The sequence below is a fragment of the Numenius arquata genome, chromosome 2, assembly GCF_964106895.1.
Source record: "Numenius arquata chromosome 2, bNumArq3.hap1.1, whole genome shotgun sequence".
In the NCBI taxonomy this organism is placed as follows: Eukaryota; Metazoa; Chordata; class Aves; order Charadriiformes; family Scolopacidae; genus Numenius; species Numenius arquata.
The window spans coordinates 8,669,933-8,688,155 of record NC_133577.1 but is presented as its reverse complement, the minus strand read 5'-3'; the positions used below and the strand labels follow the sequence as shown (position 1 = coordinate 8,688,155).

Sequence of the window (18,223 nt, the reverse complement as noted above, 5' to 3'; positions counted from 1 at the left end):
AAAAGGCAGTTGTTCTTTTCAGCCAGCAGCTGCCACCGCTGCCTCTCTCTGGCTCAAAACAACTTTGAAGGAGAAAGTATTTGCTCAGCAGTTGGAATTCTGCTTGTTTGTGGGGTTTGTTCCTTTGCTGAAAAAAAAAAGAGGGACTTGGGTTGGCAGCATTTGTTCCCTTAACTTCTCGGCACCAGCTGCTATTGCTTCTGGAAGAGCCCAGAGTAATAATCCTGGTGCTTTTACGTGGATTGCCAAGCTTTGTGTTTAGCTACTATCACAATTTAATACAAGTGGCTGATGCTGTAAAAGCCTAACTGTACACGGGGGGAGAATCAGGAAGAAAAATTATGTGGGGGACTTCTGTTAAGCTCCACCCTCAAAATAAACTCAGTCCCTGTGACGTGGTACAATGAGTGCATGGAGCAGATGTTGAGTTTGCTCACAGCCTTAGACTCTTGAGGCTTTTCTCTCCGTCATGAAGTCCAGAAGCACTCAAGGGATGAATTGACTTCCAGATGCTTAAATTCTAACTGAGATTTATAGGACTCTCAGTATTACTTCAGATTGGTTTGTTCTTACATGCGGTTTGATGCTGCCTCTCTTTAATTTTGTGCTGTGAAAAGCAGCAAGCCAAGGTTGACACAGAAGGCACTGTGCTTGGAGAGATGTGTCAGGGTGCCCTGAAATGAACAGGGAAAATCATACTTCTCAGAGTCCCAGTGCAAGCAATTGTTGGTTACGCTTGCATCTTGTTTGCGAAGCTGTCTATGAAACCTTGGCCTCCCTTTGCTTTTACTGAAGTCGTGCTTCCTGCAGAACCAAACGCTTTCCTTTGCCAGCCCAGCCTGTGCCGTGACTACACTGGACAGGAAAGAAGGACAGCTGATCAGGGTAGAAGCATGATCTGTTAGCACCTGCAGAGCTGGGGGTAAGTGAACAGCTAATTGAAATGTTCCCTTCATTAGGTTTTGACGAAAGAAAGTAGACTGGCAGTTTTAATAGAAGTGACTGTTTGATACTAAAAGTCTGTTTAAACATTTTCCAAAGTCACTTTCAGGTGTCTGAACTTCATAGACCACCCATGTGCTTAGTCTTTGGGTGGTCCTTGGATGCTTTCCGGCTGCACAAGGCGGGCAAGGCTGGAACAGCTCTGTGTGCTTTCTGTGTCTGGTTGTTTCCCAGGCAGAGGAGGCCATGCACTGGAATCTGGTGCATGCATACAACTCTGTATACTGAGAAGAGCCTGACCCCATCCTCTTGCCACCCGTCCTTTAGATATTGATAGGCATTGGTGAGATCCCCTCTCACTCTTCTTTTCTCCAGGCTAAACAGACCCAGGTCTCTCAACCTTTCCTCATAAGAGAGGTGCTCCATTCCCTTGATCATCTTCATAGCCCTCCACTGGACTTTCTCCTTCTCTTCTTGAACTGGGGGGGCCCAGAACTGGACACGGTACTCCAGATGTGTCCCCACCAGAGCAGAGTAGAGGGGGAGGATGACCTTCTTCAACATGTTGGCCACGCTCTTTTTCATGTAACTCAGGATACCATTGGCCTTATTGGCCACAAGGACACATTGCTGGCTCAATGTTTGCTAATTGTTAGTTGAAACAATTAGTTAGGGTATTTTGATAGCAGAAGTTGGTGGGTTAGTACACCAGTGCTAACACCTTCTCTGTGCAAGCTGCCTGCAGGCCTGGCTGTCAGCCTTCCACAGGGGCTGGGATTTCCTCCCAGGGCACTCGAGATGCAGGGGACAGGGACAGTTTGAAGCTGGTCTGGATAATGTTCAGCACAGCAGGGAGGAAACTAGATTGCATCTCTCTAATGGTGCTGTTTTGCACCCTTAAGCAAACCCTGGGTTTTTAAGGGGGGGTGTGTGTGTGTGTGTGTAATCCAATAGGCGTCACTTAGTTGTAAGTAATTAAATGGTAATCAGTTTTTAATCTTTGAGCCTATTTCTTATTGCTACATTACTTGCATAACTCCCAGCAGTAAATGTCTTTTTACTCAGCTAAAGCCTTAAATGTTTCATTTCCTCCTTTTGGTAAATATTTAAAGATCCCATTGATAATTCCTACCTCTGAGCCTGAGAGTTGGAAGCAGCACATTCATCACACACAACAAAGAATTTTAATTATTGCTTTGAGGAAAACATGGCTGAATCTTAATAATAAATGAAACATTTACACAGAAATAAACACTTCCAGGAAAATCCTAGGTGACTACATCAGCCACGTGCACTGTAATGAGCAGGGTACCGGCAAGTTGTAGCACACAGCCAGCCACAGAAGCGTGAGGGACCTTCTGAGCCTGTCCCGAGGTTCCAAAGCAGCCACTCAGAAGCTGGTCGAGCTCTACCCTGATGCTGGTCGGGTTCTTTGCTCCTCTGTGGAGACTGCTCCGGGGCGAGGGTCCCATGGTTGTTAGGAATCTTCTAGTCTCCATCCTAAATGTCCATGTGCCTTTTATCTTGTTGCTATGTCATCTCAGGCTTAGGAATATTCAGAGTTAAGAAATAGAAATTCTCAGTGAAAGGTGATCCTTCCACCTGCTGGGGGAGACATGCCATCCCTCTCCCACTGTGCCACTGGGAATAACCTCTTGTCATCACATATTGGTGAGACATCAAAGTGGGTTTTTAAGTAAAAGTGCATGGTCTAGTATGTGATAAAACACAGATTTAGGGCAATGCTGAAGAAAAACCCAGCCCAGCTTCCTGAACATGAATGGGGAAGATGGGAGGGACTGTATAGCAGACTTCTATATTTACACTCTCTAGAAACAATAAGGACACAGCAATGTACTTTCATGTTTAATATGGATACCAACATTGCCATTAATTCATGGGAATTATTAAGGTTTGAATTGACATAATAATTTAAAACAGAGTTTAAATGTGAATTTGTTTACGAATAAGAGTTTAATATAAATGGAACTAACATGGCATTCTGCAACTTGACTGGATCTCAGCAGAAGCCACTCTGGAAATCTAAACAGCTTCATTCTTAACGTGGGACCATTTACAGCATTATGGCCGTGGGAAGTGGGTTTAGCGTAGGATTTCTTTTGCGCCTGTTAGTCCACCTTTGGTGGTGGGAATTTGCCTTATTTCGGTTGAATAAGGAGGCAATAAACCCCAGGACATTGATTTTAAATAGAGCTGGTATGCTCTTAAGAACGAAACGGTTTTATTTAAAGACAAAAGTGAAAAATCGAATGTTTTCTGCAGAGGTAATGCCAGGTCTTTGCTTACTGCTCTTTTTCCTGGGGAGCCGCGGGCCGGAGGGGAGAGGGCAGCGCTGGCCCCGGGGGAGGGAGGCCCGGCTGCCCGGCAGCCGCTGCCGTGAGGGGCTGAGAGGCTCCCGGCACCGCCGACAGAGCCCGGCGGGTCGGGGGCGGGTCGGGGGCGGCGGCCTCCCCCGGTCCGCGGGGGCGCGCAGCGGCCGCCCCTCTCCTTGGTGCTGAAGCGGCTCCCGCGGGCGCGGACGGTTGCGCCGAGGGCCCGCCCCTGCCGCCGCCGCCGCTGCGGCTCCTGCGCCGCCCCCGCCCCGCGGCCGCGCAGCGCCGGGCGGGCTCTGGCGGGGGGCGCCATGGCGGAGCGCGGAGCCTGAGGCGGCGCCGGGGAGGCATGGAGGCGGATTTCGCCGCCTTCGGCAGCCCGCTGTGCGGCGAGGTCAAGCGGTTCTGCCGGCGGGTGCGGGAGACCTACCGGGAGATCAAGGAGGACCTCACCCCCTACAGGGATGACCGTTACTACCGGTACGGGCGCGGGCGCGGCTCTCCCCCGGGGCCCTGCTCGCCCGCCTTCCTCCGGGCTGGCCCCCGCGGCGCTCGGTCGGGGCTCCGGGGGGCGGGGGGGAAGCCAGGCCGCCTTCACGGGGCGAGCCGGGGCGGGGGGGGTTGGACGGGGACCGGGGCCGGGCTTCGTGCCACGACCCCCGGCCGCGCAGCCGGGAGCGGCCGCCCCAGCCTCGGGGCCGTCTTCAGGCGGCGGCCGGAGCCAGCGCCGGGTGGGGCGGCCTGCTAGCGCCTCTGGGCAGGAGGGCCACCACCTCTGCTCCTACCTTCATGTGTTAACATCCGTATATAAGGCCATAAAAGCGATTTCCAGTCGCATTCCTCTGTGCTTGGCGCCTTCTGCTGTCATGGCAAGCTGGGGGAACGTGGGCTAAAGCAGCCATGAAACGATGCTGGGATTGTGGCTAGGAAAAGTGGCTAGGAAACCAGAGTGGCTGGCACATCTGAGGTCAAAAGGGACAGACGTACTGAGCAGACTACACCCAGGTTTCTCCTGTGCCTGGCCCGGTCTTCTCTCTCCATGAATGGCCGGTGATGGCTGAAGGGTGTGAATGTTTTAAGATTACATGAGGCTAGGAGGGACTCCAGACGTGCTGGAGGACTGCGTTATAAATTAAAAGAATTTCGGGATCACAGAAAGGGGCTGAAATAGGAGAATGAAAATCAGGAGAAACAAATGCCAGGACCCACACAGAGAATGATGCTGTGCAGCCACACGCACACAGGGTGGGGAGTAAACGGTTATATAACATTTTTGTAAAATACAAGGGTATGAGAATTGTAATGCTTTATAAAATAACATTTTTATACAATGGCATTGTCTTATACATGTGACAAAGGTAAAAGCAATTTAGGGTGTAAAACAGGATCACAGTTCGCAAGGGGGCCTACAGGAGAGATGGGGAGGGACTCTTCATCAGGACTCTTCATCAGGGAGCGGAGCAATCGGATGAGGGGTAACGGTTTTAAACTGAAAGAGGGGAGATTTAGATTAGATCTCAGGAAGAAATTTTTTACTGTGAGGGTGGTGAGACACTGGAACAGGTTGCCCAGGAAAGCTGTGGATGCCCCGTCCCTGGAGGTGTTCAAGGCCAGGCTGGATGGGGCTTCGAGCAACCTGCTCTAGTGGGAGGTGTCCCTGCCCATGGCAGGGGGGTTGGAACTGGGTGATCTTTAAGGTCCCTTCCAACCCAAACCATTCTATGATTCTATGAATTAAACCATCTAATTTAGTCACTACTCCAGCCCTTAGCTGGAGCTGTGTCCAGTTCTGGGCCTTCGTGGGCCTGCTGGTGGAAGAGAGCGTAAGGACAGAGATATGGACAATCAGAGGACTGGACAGCTAGAAAATATAGCTGTGAAGAAAATTTGGGGTTGCTCACCCAAAAAACCATCTAAGCTGGGGGAACAGGAGGTTCTGTAAAGAGAAACTTCATGCTCCTTTGGACAAAATACTACAGAATAAGTTAAATTGTAGCAGGAAAAGTTCATATTAGACTTTAAGAAAAACCTTCTGAGTGGGAGGGATGGTAAAACACTATAGAAAGGGTTATCCAGGGAGAATGACTCTCCATCATTGGAAGTCTTTAAAAACTTTTGACAAACCATACCAAGAAAGACATAGATTTGGCAGATACACTGCTGTGACAGAAGGAAAGATTAGGTACCTTGTGAGGTCTCTTCCAGCTCTATTTTGCAGTGAATCTGAGCATAAGCGCTTCTGTTTGTGCGCAGTGCCCCAGTTCTCCTGCTTAAGATCATTTGACTTCAGTGCACTGTGTCTGTTTTCCCCAATGAAGGGGCATGTAGTCCATTAGATTGAATTTGTCTCATTGTTCCCAGTAGCAAAAACTACAGAGAGTCGCGGAGTTTGGAAACGCTGCTGGAGAGCTTGGCAGAGTTTAACGTAACCACCATCCTGCCTGTCAAAACAGCAGCTCCTTGTATTCCTTGTACCAGAGCATGGTGTGAGGAGCCGTGGGAGGTGGTAAGGAGTGGTGGAAACGTACCTGTGTGCATCTGGCAGCGCAATAATAAATATTGGCACTAGAGTGGAGAAAGGAGGGAGAGAGAAGCTTTGGAGTAACAAATGAGAGGTCCTGGGGGAAGAGGCACTTATTCAGCTTTGTTTCCAGAAGAAACCCGAGCCCTCCAAGGTAAATTGTCATTAACTCATTTTTATGACTAAAAGTGCGTACGGAGGGACTTTCTGTATTGAAAAGAGAAGATGCTACTCCACTGAATCAAATGAGCTTGTAGAGTTAGTGCTAGATTGCCCTTTCTTCAGTGAGAGTATCCCCAAGTGGTATCAGCCGCAGGTCGTGAATGAAATGGAGTAATATTGGGCTCTTGGCAAGGAAATAACATTTCGTGACTTAGAAACCACGCTAGTACTTCTCTGCATTCCCAAGATCTTAACCTAAGTGACCTACTGTTAAATAAGTTTACTGTTACTGTCACTGCATACCTGCTGTTCTGGTGGGTGTTTTCCTTTAGCGTTATGGACGGACGGATGCAGCAATGGCACCTGCTTTTCAGATTCCTGGTGGTGGGGAGGGTTTCTTGATGCCACCATGCATTCTTCTTACAGCCAACTCTCACTTATAAGAAAAAGAATTGGATACTTCATCCTCTTCTTTCTCTCTCTGTTTTATTCAGTCGATTTGGTCAGGTCATAAATGAGCACACTCAGGGATGTAACGGAGAGCATTACTGCTTCTGATGACAGAAGGAATTTTGGAAATTTGACCAAGAAAATGCATTGTGGCTTGTATTTACTTCAAACCACGAGGTTCTTTAAAGTAATCACTTTAATAAGAGCAAATCCTCTACCAAACTAACAAAATGAAGAGATGGTAAAACCGCATAAAAGCACGTTTTTTTCCCTCTCGCGCACTGTATTCACAGATGTTCAGCTGTCAACTGCTGCCGGACTTAACTCTCCCCTCCTGCTGGTTGAGAAAAGACATTTGGCCATCAGCGGGTGGTTTCCATCGCCTCTTCGGAAATGGAGCAGTCCAGTCCATTAAGTGATAGGGAAGCAGAGGGAAGGGGGACATGAGCTTGCAAGTAATCAATATTTGCTAGAAAAAAAAAAATGATGGGCTGCTACAGTCTCACTCCTGATTTCTATAAGGACATCCTTCTCTGAGTGTCAACAGGAAAACTCGAAGCTGGAAAGCTTTGGAGCGGAGCTGATGCAGAAATGGAAAACCCTTTGTGACCGGCAGGCAAACAGCTTTTCTTGGCTGAGGGGTGCTATTTGTATGCTGTGCTGGTGTGTGCTCCTTCTCGGTGACAGGGGATTCAGTGCGAGGGGGTGACCTAGCTCAGGGATGGCTGGTGAAGCTGTTCTCTCAAGTAAGTGTGCTCTTGCCGCACGGCTGGCTGAGTCATTTCTGATTCAGCTCTGAGTCTGTCCCAGTTTAATGACATCTTTTGGTAATGGTTTCCTTTATAGCACAGTGCTCTTGAACATGTGGTTTAGCAGCTGTCTGTGAGCAGCCTGGTTCTTTGGGCAGGGTTGATAACTAAAGGTGGCAGGCTCCTCAGCCAGCTCAAGCTACGCCATCCTCGCTCTGCAGAGCCCCAGGGCACTCAGTCACACTACACAGATGAAGGGGTGTCAATGTTAGTGAGTTTGTTCTGCCCGATATCCCAGAATAGCCTCTAAATGGTGCCTCCTGGTGTATTTCCCCACCAGCAAGTGCTAGATTGCCCAGCCATCTGGGAGAGGTGGAGAGAGCAGGGTTGGCCGTGGCTCAGCACACTGATTAACACCATCTGGCTGGGTTAATAGTTCCCTTAAGGCAGACACGGCACTTTGTGGTACGCTTGCAAAAGAGGCTGTAGATCTCCAGATTAATGGGCATGATGGTAAACAACCTCACTGGTAACCCTAATACAAGGTTGGTCTGGACTTGGTAGACCTAAAATTAGTCTGTGGTACACCAGGAGATGCTGGGTGCAGCAGATCAGCTCAGAGAAGGCAGAAGAAGGGAGAAGTGTTAAGCTCTCCCATCAGTCCTGGGGACTGCCACAAAGCGTATCAGCCCTTGATTTATTACAGCAGCTTCGGGTTTGTTCTGATTTATCCCCCTGAAAAATTGCTCCAAGCAAGCCACTTGAATGAACAGTTTGTTCTCTGGTGTCTTTCCCTCCCACTCCAATATGTTCCTTTCTCCCCTCGCATGCCTCCTGGCCAGGATGGGAGGGCAGGGATTGCCGATGGAGGGCTGGTAGCCAATGGCTCCCTCCCTGCACTAGGCGTTTTTAACTAAACTATTGGTACAAAGAGAGCTTAGTACTGGTGGTACTAAACAATCTACATTTTTATCTTTTCCACATGTCGTCAGTGAGATATGCAAAGCTTATCAGGAGACACCAAGCCTCGCAACCAGCTAACAGTCATTTCAGTGGGAGTTTCATAACTTTATCCCCTACCCAACATCCAAGAGTTCACCGTGCTGAAAACGTTTTGATAGAAAAGCAAGCAATTAAAGTGCTCTGCCTGGCAGAGAGGAGACAGCAGGAGGGTGGCCAAAGTGTGGTCTGACATCACAGATGCACAACTATAAGTAACAGCTTGGTATTCTTGAAAAATCAATTTCTAGGTTACTAAACGTATCCTATCCCTCTGGCCAATCAGCTTATTCAGGGAAGCACAGTGTTGACACTGAATTTAGTACTAATGCCCAGAGATTAAGATAAATGACCTACAATCTGCCCTGCTTTAAATAAGGGATACATTTTAAACTCCTCTCATGCAATAATATGACATTTTGTACCTCAGAAAGAAAAGACTATATATACGACATTGTGAAATCTATTATTTACCTTGCAGCCTTAATTAGTGCTTGATGTTGCTTATACAGGTATCAAGAGGTAATTATAGATGATTCTGATAGTCTTAATTCCTCAGCTTCTCCTATTAGTGTTGCCAGTTCGTTAAAACATAGCTAATCCTCCAAATAAGTGGGAAAAGTTCATTCACAGTGGTTCTGCTCCTTTGGCAAAAAGACCAGAGAATAGCACATCATTTGACTCAACAATGAAGAGACACTGTTTTTCCTTAGAGAAACCTCAGTGCCTACATGCTTCACAGAAGAAACTCGAAGTTTGGCAGAGCGCGCTGTTGTGATAAGGCTACACTTCTTCTCACCTTCTTAAAATCTTTCCCAAAGTGCAAGTCTGTGAGAAGCCAAGGGGTCAGCAGGACCTTGCTGTAGAACTGCAGTTAAATTCCCTGAAGGTTCACGCTGCTTTCCAGACCCAGGCAGGACCTTCTTCAAGCTACAGCTGGTACCTCTCTCTGATACCTCTCCAGAGCTCACTGCTGGGTCCTGAAAACTGGGGGAAGAACCCAAATGACCCTAGTGTGAAGGACACAGCTAGGGCTAGAAGGCTTGAAACAGCAGCAGGAGGTGGCGAACACTGTAGCTCCATGATTACTTTAAGCTGCTCCACGGCTGGAAGAAGCCATGGTAGCTCTCCTTTCCCTAGTCTCACATTTCTGTTCTCTTCCTCATCTGCCCACAAATATTCCTGTAGCTGACTGAGCAACCCATCCAGCAGAACACTGTTGTTTGTTTGTTTTTCTGAGTGACTTTTAACTCAGATCATTTCCATTATGTGATTCACCACTCCACTGCACAAATATTTGTGCTGGCAAAAATCAAAGAGCAACACAGAGGCTGGATTTCACCTTTTGTCGCTAAAGCTGTAGGTATCAACCATGAAAGTATAAACTGGTCGTGAAAGTACAGCCTAAGTGTTAAGGTGGTAAGTCTAAGTAGAATCCTGGCTGACCTAGCATTCAGCCTGCTTATTCATAGATCAGCCTGCCTTTTCTTGCAGGCCTCATTCACCATACACCATCTGGTTTCTACAAGAGATGAGGCAGACAGTAGCTTCTTGCACTGTTTCACCCCCGGCACAAAATGAGGCACCTTCTTGTAAGGAGTAAAGTAAAGTGAGACCAAATGACTCTGTGTTTGTGGAGGGAGAGGGGTTTCACAGTGCCTTCCCTCTGTTTAAAGTCAATACCATTATTTTCTCAAAACTTACAGGGTGCAAGGTATGTGTTTACAACGTGCTCAGAACCCTTTGGAAGTTGGTAGATGGCAAAGAGAAATGTGGCCCCGTGGCTAATTGGAGTGAGCTGGATGTCAGGCTCTACCACCCACGCCGTTCTCCAGGAGACTTTTGGCAAGGCTCAGTCTGTCTGTGCTTCGGTTTCCTAGCTGATCAATGAGAAGAATGTATTTTTTGTTTTGAGGAGAATAAAATCATTGACATTAGCGAGACATCTGAGTGCCGGAGTGTGATGAGTAGGACTCGGGAGGTGATCGTCCCCCTGTATTCCGCACTGGTGAGGCCCCACCTCGAGTACTGTGTCCAGTTTTGGGCCCCTTACCACAAAAAAGACACTGAGGTCCTGGAGCGGGTCCAGAGAAGGGCAACGGAGCTGGTGAGGGGTCTGGAGAGCAAGTCTTATGAGGAGAGGCTGAGGGAGCTGAAGTTGTTCAGCCTGGAGAAAAGGAGGCTGAGGGGAGACCTTATCGATCTCTGCAACCACCTGAAAGGTCAACCTCTTCCCCCAAGTCACAGGCAATAGGACAAGAAGAAATGGCCTCGAGTTGCACCAGGGGAGGTTCAGATTGGATATTAGGAAGAATTTTTACACTGAAAGGGTTATTAAGCACTGGAATGGGCTGCCCAGGGAAGTGGTTGAGGCACCATCCCTGGAGGTATTTAAGAGATGTGTTAACACAGAGCTTAGAGACATGGTTTAGTGATGGTTTTTTTATCAGAGTTAGGTTGATGGTTGGACTAGATAATCTTGAAGGCCCCTTCCAACCTAGACAATTCTATGATTCTATGATTCTATGGTTCTATGATTGGAGCAGTCATCCAAATAGCTCAGATGTGCACACGTAAATGGCAGCAGTCATAACTCCGCAACTGCACTTCACAGAGTACTGGAAATTGTCACAGATGCTGTAAGCATCACTCCATCATTTTCTGGCCAGGGAGAACTTGTTGGAGAAGCCTGAAGTGTGCTGAAAGCTACACACTCCATGTCATAGACACCCGTGACCTAATGACTTCAAATTGTGGCTTGGCAGTGCTGTCCCATTCTGAGGGGATACAGTTTGTTAGGTTGTCCTAATGACTCAAAGCTTTATTTTCTGCCTTAGAGTAGTGATTCTTCTTGAATTAAAATTTATAAATGCTTTTCCCTCGTCACTTGGTATTAGGTGTTTTTCAAGACAGCCTTTTTATGAGACTACTAAATGAACATCAGTGCTGTAAATCACAGATCTAACTGATGGGATAAATACCAGTATCAATGACTAAATTAATTCCCAGCATGTTTCTTTTGGGTTTCGTGGTGTTACTCCAGAGACATACCGGGTCCCACAGTTCACCGGTAACGACATGAATTACCCGTAGGGCAACTGAAGGAAACGAATAATATTATTAATGTTAAGTACCTTTAAAAAGTCACTGCAATAAAACCATCTAAGTAAGCTTTTAATGGAAGTATTTGATTTTTGAAGAGGAATTTTTTACATTTTATGCTGACTGATCTATCTAAATATTCCTGGGGTCATCCTGAGGTGGCTCTACCTTATGTGTATGATGAATAGCGAAGCTGGGAAGTTAACTCTGAATTTTACCCCGGACTAGACACCAGGTGTCCCCAGATGTTTGAGTGACTGCAGTGCTGGCTTTTTATAAACAAATGTCAAAAAATGAATACAAAATATAACTCGGCAAAACCCCTAAACTTCCCTAATTCTCATCGTCTCTGCCCCACGGATGGGTTGACGATGACTGTTGCCCGGTTTCAGGACATTTAATGGGAAAGCAGAACTTTATGTCGACATCGGTGCAAGAATAAAATAGCGTTAGGTGCGACCTGGAGATTTTTACGAAGCAGCGTGTTTAAATTTAGGATTAAATTTAGGATTGAATCTCCAGCGCTTGTGAGGTGACTGAATCACCCGGGAACACGAGGCACCAAGCCCGTCTCTCGAGTAACACGAACCTGGGGTGTAGGTGACCGCGGCCACGGCATTTTCACCCCGCTAGATGCCGGTGCCGGTGGCGGGGGGAGCGGCCGGCACCGGGAGCGAGCGGCGGAGCGCCGGCCCGTGTCCCCTCCGGCTCGCCGTAGCGCCGCCGCCCCCTGCCAGCGGCCTCGCCCTTCGGCCCCGCGGCGGCGGCGGAGGAGCGGCGGGGGTTGCCGTGACGTCTCCCGAGTCGCGTGGCGGCCGGGTGACGCACGCGGAAGCCGCCGGCAGGCACCGCTGGCGGTTGTGCCACGGCGGCGGCGGCGGCGGCCGGGCGAGGGCGGGCGGCGGCGGTGGTGCCGCCACTGCGCATGCGGCGCCGGGATGGAGCCGTGAGTGGTGGTGGGCGGGGGAGGAGCCGCGCGGGGACGGGGTCGGGGCGCGGTGGCGAGGGGAAGACCCTCGCGCGCGCCGGCGGCTCGCGGGGCTACTCTCACGCGCGGGTGCTGGCGGCGGGAGCGGCCGTTTAACGGCTGGCGGGAAGCCGGCCTGAGGGGAGGCGGGTCACACCGGGACCGGGACGGTGCTTGTTTGCTTGGGGCCGGGGCCGGGAGAGGGAATGCCGTCCTCTGGCCGGGTGCGGTAGTTTGAGCTTTTTTTTTTCCCACCGTTAAGACCCGAATCTTATCATTCGGTTTTCATACGCGTTAATTCTCATTAAGGAAGTAAGATCACCAAGGGTTAAATTAGTGTGTCTGGGGTTACGGTTCACCGGTCAGAAACCTGACGGTAACTACCCACCTCTTTAGAGAGACGAGGAGGTTTTCCCTCTTATGTGGTGAATAAGCCACCCCCCCACACACACACCCCTTATCTCATCTCTCAGATTGGGTCTGTTAAGGGAAAACTTGTTTTCCCGGATATGCCTCCGCATGGACAGAGCCATAGTCGTGAATAATTACTCAGACTTCAGTGGATACCACAAACAAGACACTAAAAAAACCCCAACCCCATGCAGTTTAGCTGTTCAGCATAGTCAGAGTTATCTGTCAGTTGTCATGTAACAGTACTGTGTAGTACTGCTAATATTAACAGTAAGCATCTTTTTATTTAGTCATGTGCCGCCTCACTAGTTATTAACCATGGTGGAATACATCTGCAAGAAGAAATTCAAGGTCTTCTGAGGGACACCGAAGCAAGCAATGTCTTTAAATCATGAGAAAGTGCAGTATGTACAGATAGACCCAGTACTATGAATGTAGGTAGCATATGTAATCATTTAAATCAAAGGGGTTTTGATGGTTTTATTTGGGAGCGAGCCTAAAATAGAAAAGAGCAGTTGGAGACAGAGATGTTGAGGCTAGTATGTCAGAAAAACTACTCTGCATAAAAGTGAGTTATTTCTGATTTTAATATCAACTCTTTGCTACCTTCTGCTTAATCCCACTTTTGTCACAGCCTTCCCATCTGTAAAGTTGAGAGTCTTAAGTGAAAACTGTTGTATTACAGTCTTTAGTAAAGACTGTCTTTGTGCAGGCACGAGAAGTGATTTGAAGATGAGGAATAGCCTGAGAAACATTTCGCTTAACCATTTGAGCCAAAACTTTACTCAAAGAGCAAGGTTTAACCTACCATTACATCTCACATATGAATGGCTACTGAAAGATTGCAGTTGTTACGGCTCTGCATTTCCATAGCTCGCTCTATCACAAATTGCGTTAGTGCAGTTTAGTTTTCACTGACTACTGTTTGAGATGTCCAAGTGTAATGTTTCTCTGTTTGTAGCTGAGTGCTTTTTGCTCCTTTGCAGTTAGTTTCAGACATATCTGGTTTAGTTATAAAATACTTAGTTTCTGTCTGAGTTAGGATAGAATACAGTACAGGTGGTAAAAGCTGCCTGAGAAATCTGTAGGTGGTTGGACAAGCTTCAGGCTGCCTTGGATAGGCTGATTAAAGCATCTTCCATTGGTGAAGCAAAGCACGGTTCTTTACTTGTTTGAACAGGTGCTTCCAGAAGAACCTTTTTTGCTTTTCCCACAAATGCCTTTCAAACATTTCATTTTTTATTAGGCCTTTCAGATGTAAGAAAGAAGCTGTTAGTGGGGTATCATCAACTTGCACTGATGTATATTCATAAATTTTGTATAATCTCTTTCCAAAAGGCAGATATTAAGCAGTGAACATACGGGAGGATCATTTTATCTGCTTTTTATGTCAGCTGGTGATAGGTTGAAATGAGACATTTAAGCCACGCAAGGAAATTCAGTTACTGCAGCGAGGGGCAGTGAAGAATACATCATCTGATAGGAATGCTATAAATTGTTGTTTGCTGTCATGATAAATATAGTTAAGATTTGTCTGAGTTCTTAACATTTGCTCTTACAAAAAAGTACCCGTGTTGCCTTAGTGACTTGTAAGGTAGCATATAGAGTCAGTGACTTAAATGAGACTTCAGGAGGACCAGTATGAAAGAAGAAGGGAAAAGACATGGTGTGTCCCTCCTCTCTTTGTTAAGTTCCAGCATGACTGTGCTAAGGTAGGCGTATACCTACCCGTTTTACTACGAGGTGTTGCACCAGCTGGAGAGGAGTTGGAATAAAGAATGAGCCAATGTCTGGAACGTGTTTCTTCGAAAGGTTGCGAATGCATCTGTGCTCTGGCGTGTGAGTAAGTCAAGGTGATAATTGCTGATAGCTGTAGAGCTGTGAGTGTTGGCAGGGTGAACTCTAGTGACTTTCCTGTAAGGACTGTGAAAATGAAGTTGCTTTCCATGTTCACATTATGCACTTTGAAATGTCTACAAAAGCTTGGAAAATAGGAAGCTTATCAAAAGAACCAAGAATATGCATAGTGTATATCAGAAGTATCCTGTATCAGACTGTAGCTGTTAAGTGGATGCCCAGATGTAAGCTGTTAAGAACAGCACAAGTATATGTGATGCTTTCCTGCGTATATATCATACTCTTCAGCTATTCTTAACCCGTGGACTTTCCATTCCAGACCTGGTTTCTGTGCATTGAGTGGTCCTCGGTGAGTGCTCTTCCATGAGGCATTTGGTATCCACTTGAACGCTTATAGTTTATTCAGGCATGTCAGTGTTTTATGTACCATTTTTACATATCAAGGATTTTCTTGTTAAGATTAGTGTTTTGGTATCTCAAGATAATATCCCATACATGGTGTTCTTAGGCAGACAAGGATTATCAGGTCATCTGTGGAACTGAAGGAGCCCTTGGAACGGATAGGAAAATGCACCTTTTTTATTCAGTTATATAGTATTTTAGTACTAGCACAGATGTAATAGCTTTAAAGTAGTTTAAGTGCATGAAGGCTGAGGTGTTAAGACGATGATTTCAGGAAAACACTGTAGTTATATCCCTGCAAAAGTTGTGCAGACAAGTTCTGGTTTGAAATACTTCTATTAATTGGCATTTTTCACAGTAAACTTCAAACATATTTGTCTGTGAGGTTCCTGCGTCATGATCTCTGCGACAGAGATCTGATCTGTTCCTGTTTACAATTGTGTTAATTTCATGGGTGGTTTACCTTTTTTGCCTATACAATCAGCAATTCTGACTTCTCTGCCTTGTTTGGAGAGAATGCAGTCATTATTAAAGAAAATAGAAGTGATTGTAAAATCCTTTTCCTGATTTACAGTGAATTGTTTGCCTTGCTTTTAAGGGCTGCCAGGTATATAGGCCTAGGGTACCTGGTCCCACAATTTGGGCTGGGTGTATGGAAAGGATTCCACTACGTTTTCTGCGTTCATTCATTAATGTGGTGAACCACTAAGAGCACCATTCAGCTGATGAAAAGAAGGTTTATTATTTATGAAAGGCAGCACTATCATTAAAGTCTTACACTTTCATTTCTTTCCATGTTGGTGCTCTTACACATTTATCAGGAAACAATACATCTCCCTCCCCACCCCTTTACCCCTTCCCTGCCCCCACACCTACAGCTTTCCCATATAAACTGTGCAGCTTTCTGTGATCACACCTACTGGAATAGGTGCGATAGAAAATCAACTATGTGGTGGCTCAGTTCTGGCATAACTCTAACCAAAATGTTGGCTGTATTTTGAAACATGGTGGATTTGTTCTTTTTTGAACTATTTGTTTAACAAAAAGAAAGATAAAGGAGAGATACATTATATAGGATTAATTCTTTGATCGTATTTTCCTTAAGCTAACAGAACGGGAAGTTGCCTATTTCCAAGAGAACGCAGGTGGTCCTTCCAGTGCTTTTCCCCCCTCTATTTTGTCTTTAACCTAATGATAAGCACCAACCAGTTATGGAATAGATGTTATTACTTTTATGTATATTTGTATTTAAGTGCCTAATAATAAACTTAAGTTCAGCTTTCTATTTCCCAAGCTTTGGTGGAGCTCAGACAAGAATGCAGAGCCTTAGTGTTGACATTTAGCAGATCTGGAGTTCTGCCTTGCTCCTTGTTAGGCACGATCCTGCAGGGATGAGGTATATATATATATATATAGGATGTAGAAAACTCATCAAGATCCTCTGCGGGAAACTGAGTTGTTAGTGATGTCAATCCCTTTAGGTTAAGCTGTCATTGCAGGAGACGTGGTGTATTGGATGTTTACATTATTAAAATACGAACTAAAAAAGTAACTTTTTCTCCCTCTAATAAATGCTTTCTCTTGCTCAAGTCTTAGGGCAATAGAAAACCCTAGTGTAAAAAGAATGGGCAAAATTCATACATTTTGGGGTGCGGGTGTGTGTGCACATACATATGTCTAATAATTCCTAGTAGTTATCCTTGCTCTCTACAGTAGCGTTAGTTTGTTTTTTTTCCTTAGTGTTATATGTTACCTTGGATTTTGGTTTAATTTTCTTTGTGGAGGAATGAATGGGATCTATTTTTTTCCCCTTTAGAAATATGACCGACAGCTAATTCTGTGCTTTCTTTTGCTTCCTGTAGGCTGGCACCGATGCGATTATATACACTGTCCAAACGGCATTTTGTTCTGGTCTTTGTAGTATTCTTTGTTTGTTTTGGTTTGACGGTCTTCATAGGAATAGCAGGTAAGGATGCTGCCTTTTTAAAAGATTACAGTTTGTCTAAACCTGCTGGTATTTGCAGATGTATTTAAATGCTAATGAGCTTATTGCCTCTGAGATGTCTGAGGAAGCAATACTTTTGACAGGGAGGAAGAAATGTTTCTTCCATCTCATTTTTTCATGGGAGTACTACCTACGTGGATTTGGTATTTGCAGCTGCTTTGCAAGGAAGAGTCAGTAAAGTAAAACAAAACCAGCTTCATTGTAACATAATTTTTCATCTGACTGCTGCATTAATTTTCTTATTTGTATTTCAATCTGTAAAATGGTGGTGCTAATACTGGATTTCCTGTGAGGAAGTTGATAACTCTTTATAAAGCCTTCTAAACGTTTGGGTGATAAATGCCACAGAAATAAAAAATATTTTAGTAATATAAAAGTATGAACTTCTGTGGTCGAACATGTATGAGCTTAGGTCTCTGGTTTCAAAAACCTTTGTGGGAATCATGACGTGATCTGGGAGACTAAGCGCTTAATGCCTCAATACTTATCCTGGAGATCAGAGAGATCTGTGGAAGTCTGGTTGACAAAGATGCAGAGTGCCTCTAGGCAGATGGAAAGCATGGGAGCCCTCTGTATTTCATGCCAGAGACCTTTTCCAGGTCTAAAATGTACTTTAAAAAGAAGTCAGCATGCTATCACTGCGGTCTTAATAAGTTAATAGTCTGCTGTCAGGACAGCTTTGTCAACACAGAAGTGACAGACAGGGAGAGGGGAAGGGAGGGACTTGTACTCATTGAGCAGCCCACCCCTCATGTAAGAATTATTAAAGGACATTACCGCCTCCCCCCGCTTTACTGCTTATTTCCAAGTCACCCAGTGTGTTCTCCTGCGCCACTCTGACACCCCGGGACATGTCTGTAGGGTTCTCTCTATTTCTGCCCTGCCCTTCGCTTCCTTTAGAATGAGATGAGCTGCCCAAGCTTGGAACCCTGGGACTCATCTGCTCCTGCATGCCTTGGAAAGAAGGGGGGGTTAATTGGAGGCAGCTGTTTGGGCTTTTTGTGCCCATCCATGCCTTGTAGGCAGTACATTCTTCATAATAGCATTAAATAATAAAATTTGTCTGTGAAATAAAATCTCCTTTCCTGCTGTTTGATTTATTTTAGCAGTCTAAAGTCCAAACAGATTTCAGTTCATAAAGGTTAACCACTGGTATTCCTGTGACTTGCCTAAGGATGCTGAAGGGCATTATTTGAGCACTAAAATATAAAAATGCATTTCATATGAATGATTAAAAAAAAAAAGGTAATTACTTAATTTAGTGTCATTTGGCTATTTGGCTTAAAAAATGAACCATATCTGTAGTTGTGTATTTATTCTACC

General features: G+C 45.9%; 1 protein-coding gene across 3 annotated transcripts in view; it reads left to right on the top strand.

Moving 5' to 3' along the window:
* The first annotated feature begins 3,624 nt into the window (after positions 1-3,624).
* Positions 3,625-18,223, top strand: part of TMEM181 (transmembrane protein 181) — a 31,643-nt gene continuing 17,044 nt past the window's right edge. For 2 of the 3 annotated variants that reach the window (XM_074168444.1, XM_074168443.1), the window contains exons 1-2: positions 12,197-12,204; positions 16,758-16,861. In XM_074168444.1, the coding sequence (XP_074024545.1) occupies positions 12,197-12,204; positions 16,758-16,861 (112 nt within the window). Of the gene's footprint in view, positions 3,756-12,196; positions 12,205-16,757; positions 16,862-18,223 lie in introns of those variants that run through there. The other variant, XM_074168442.1, reaches the window with a different exon arrangement.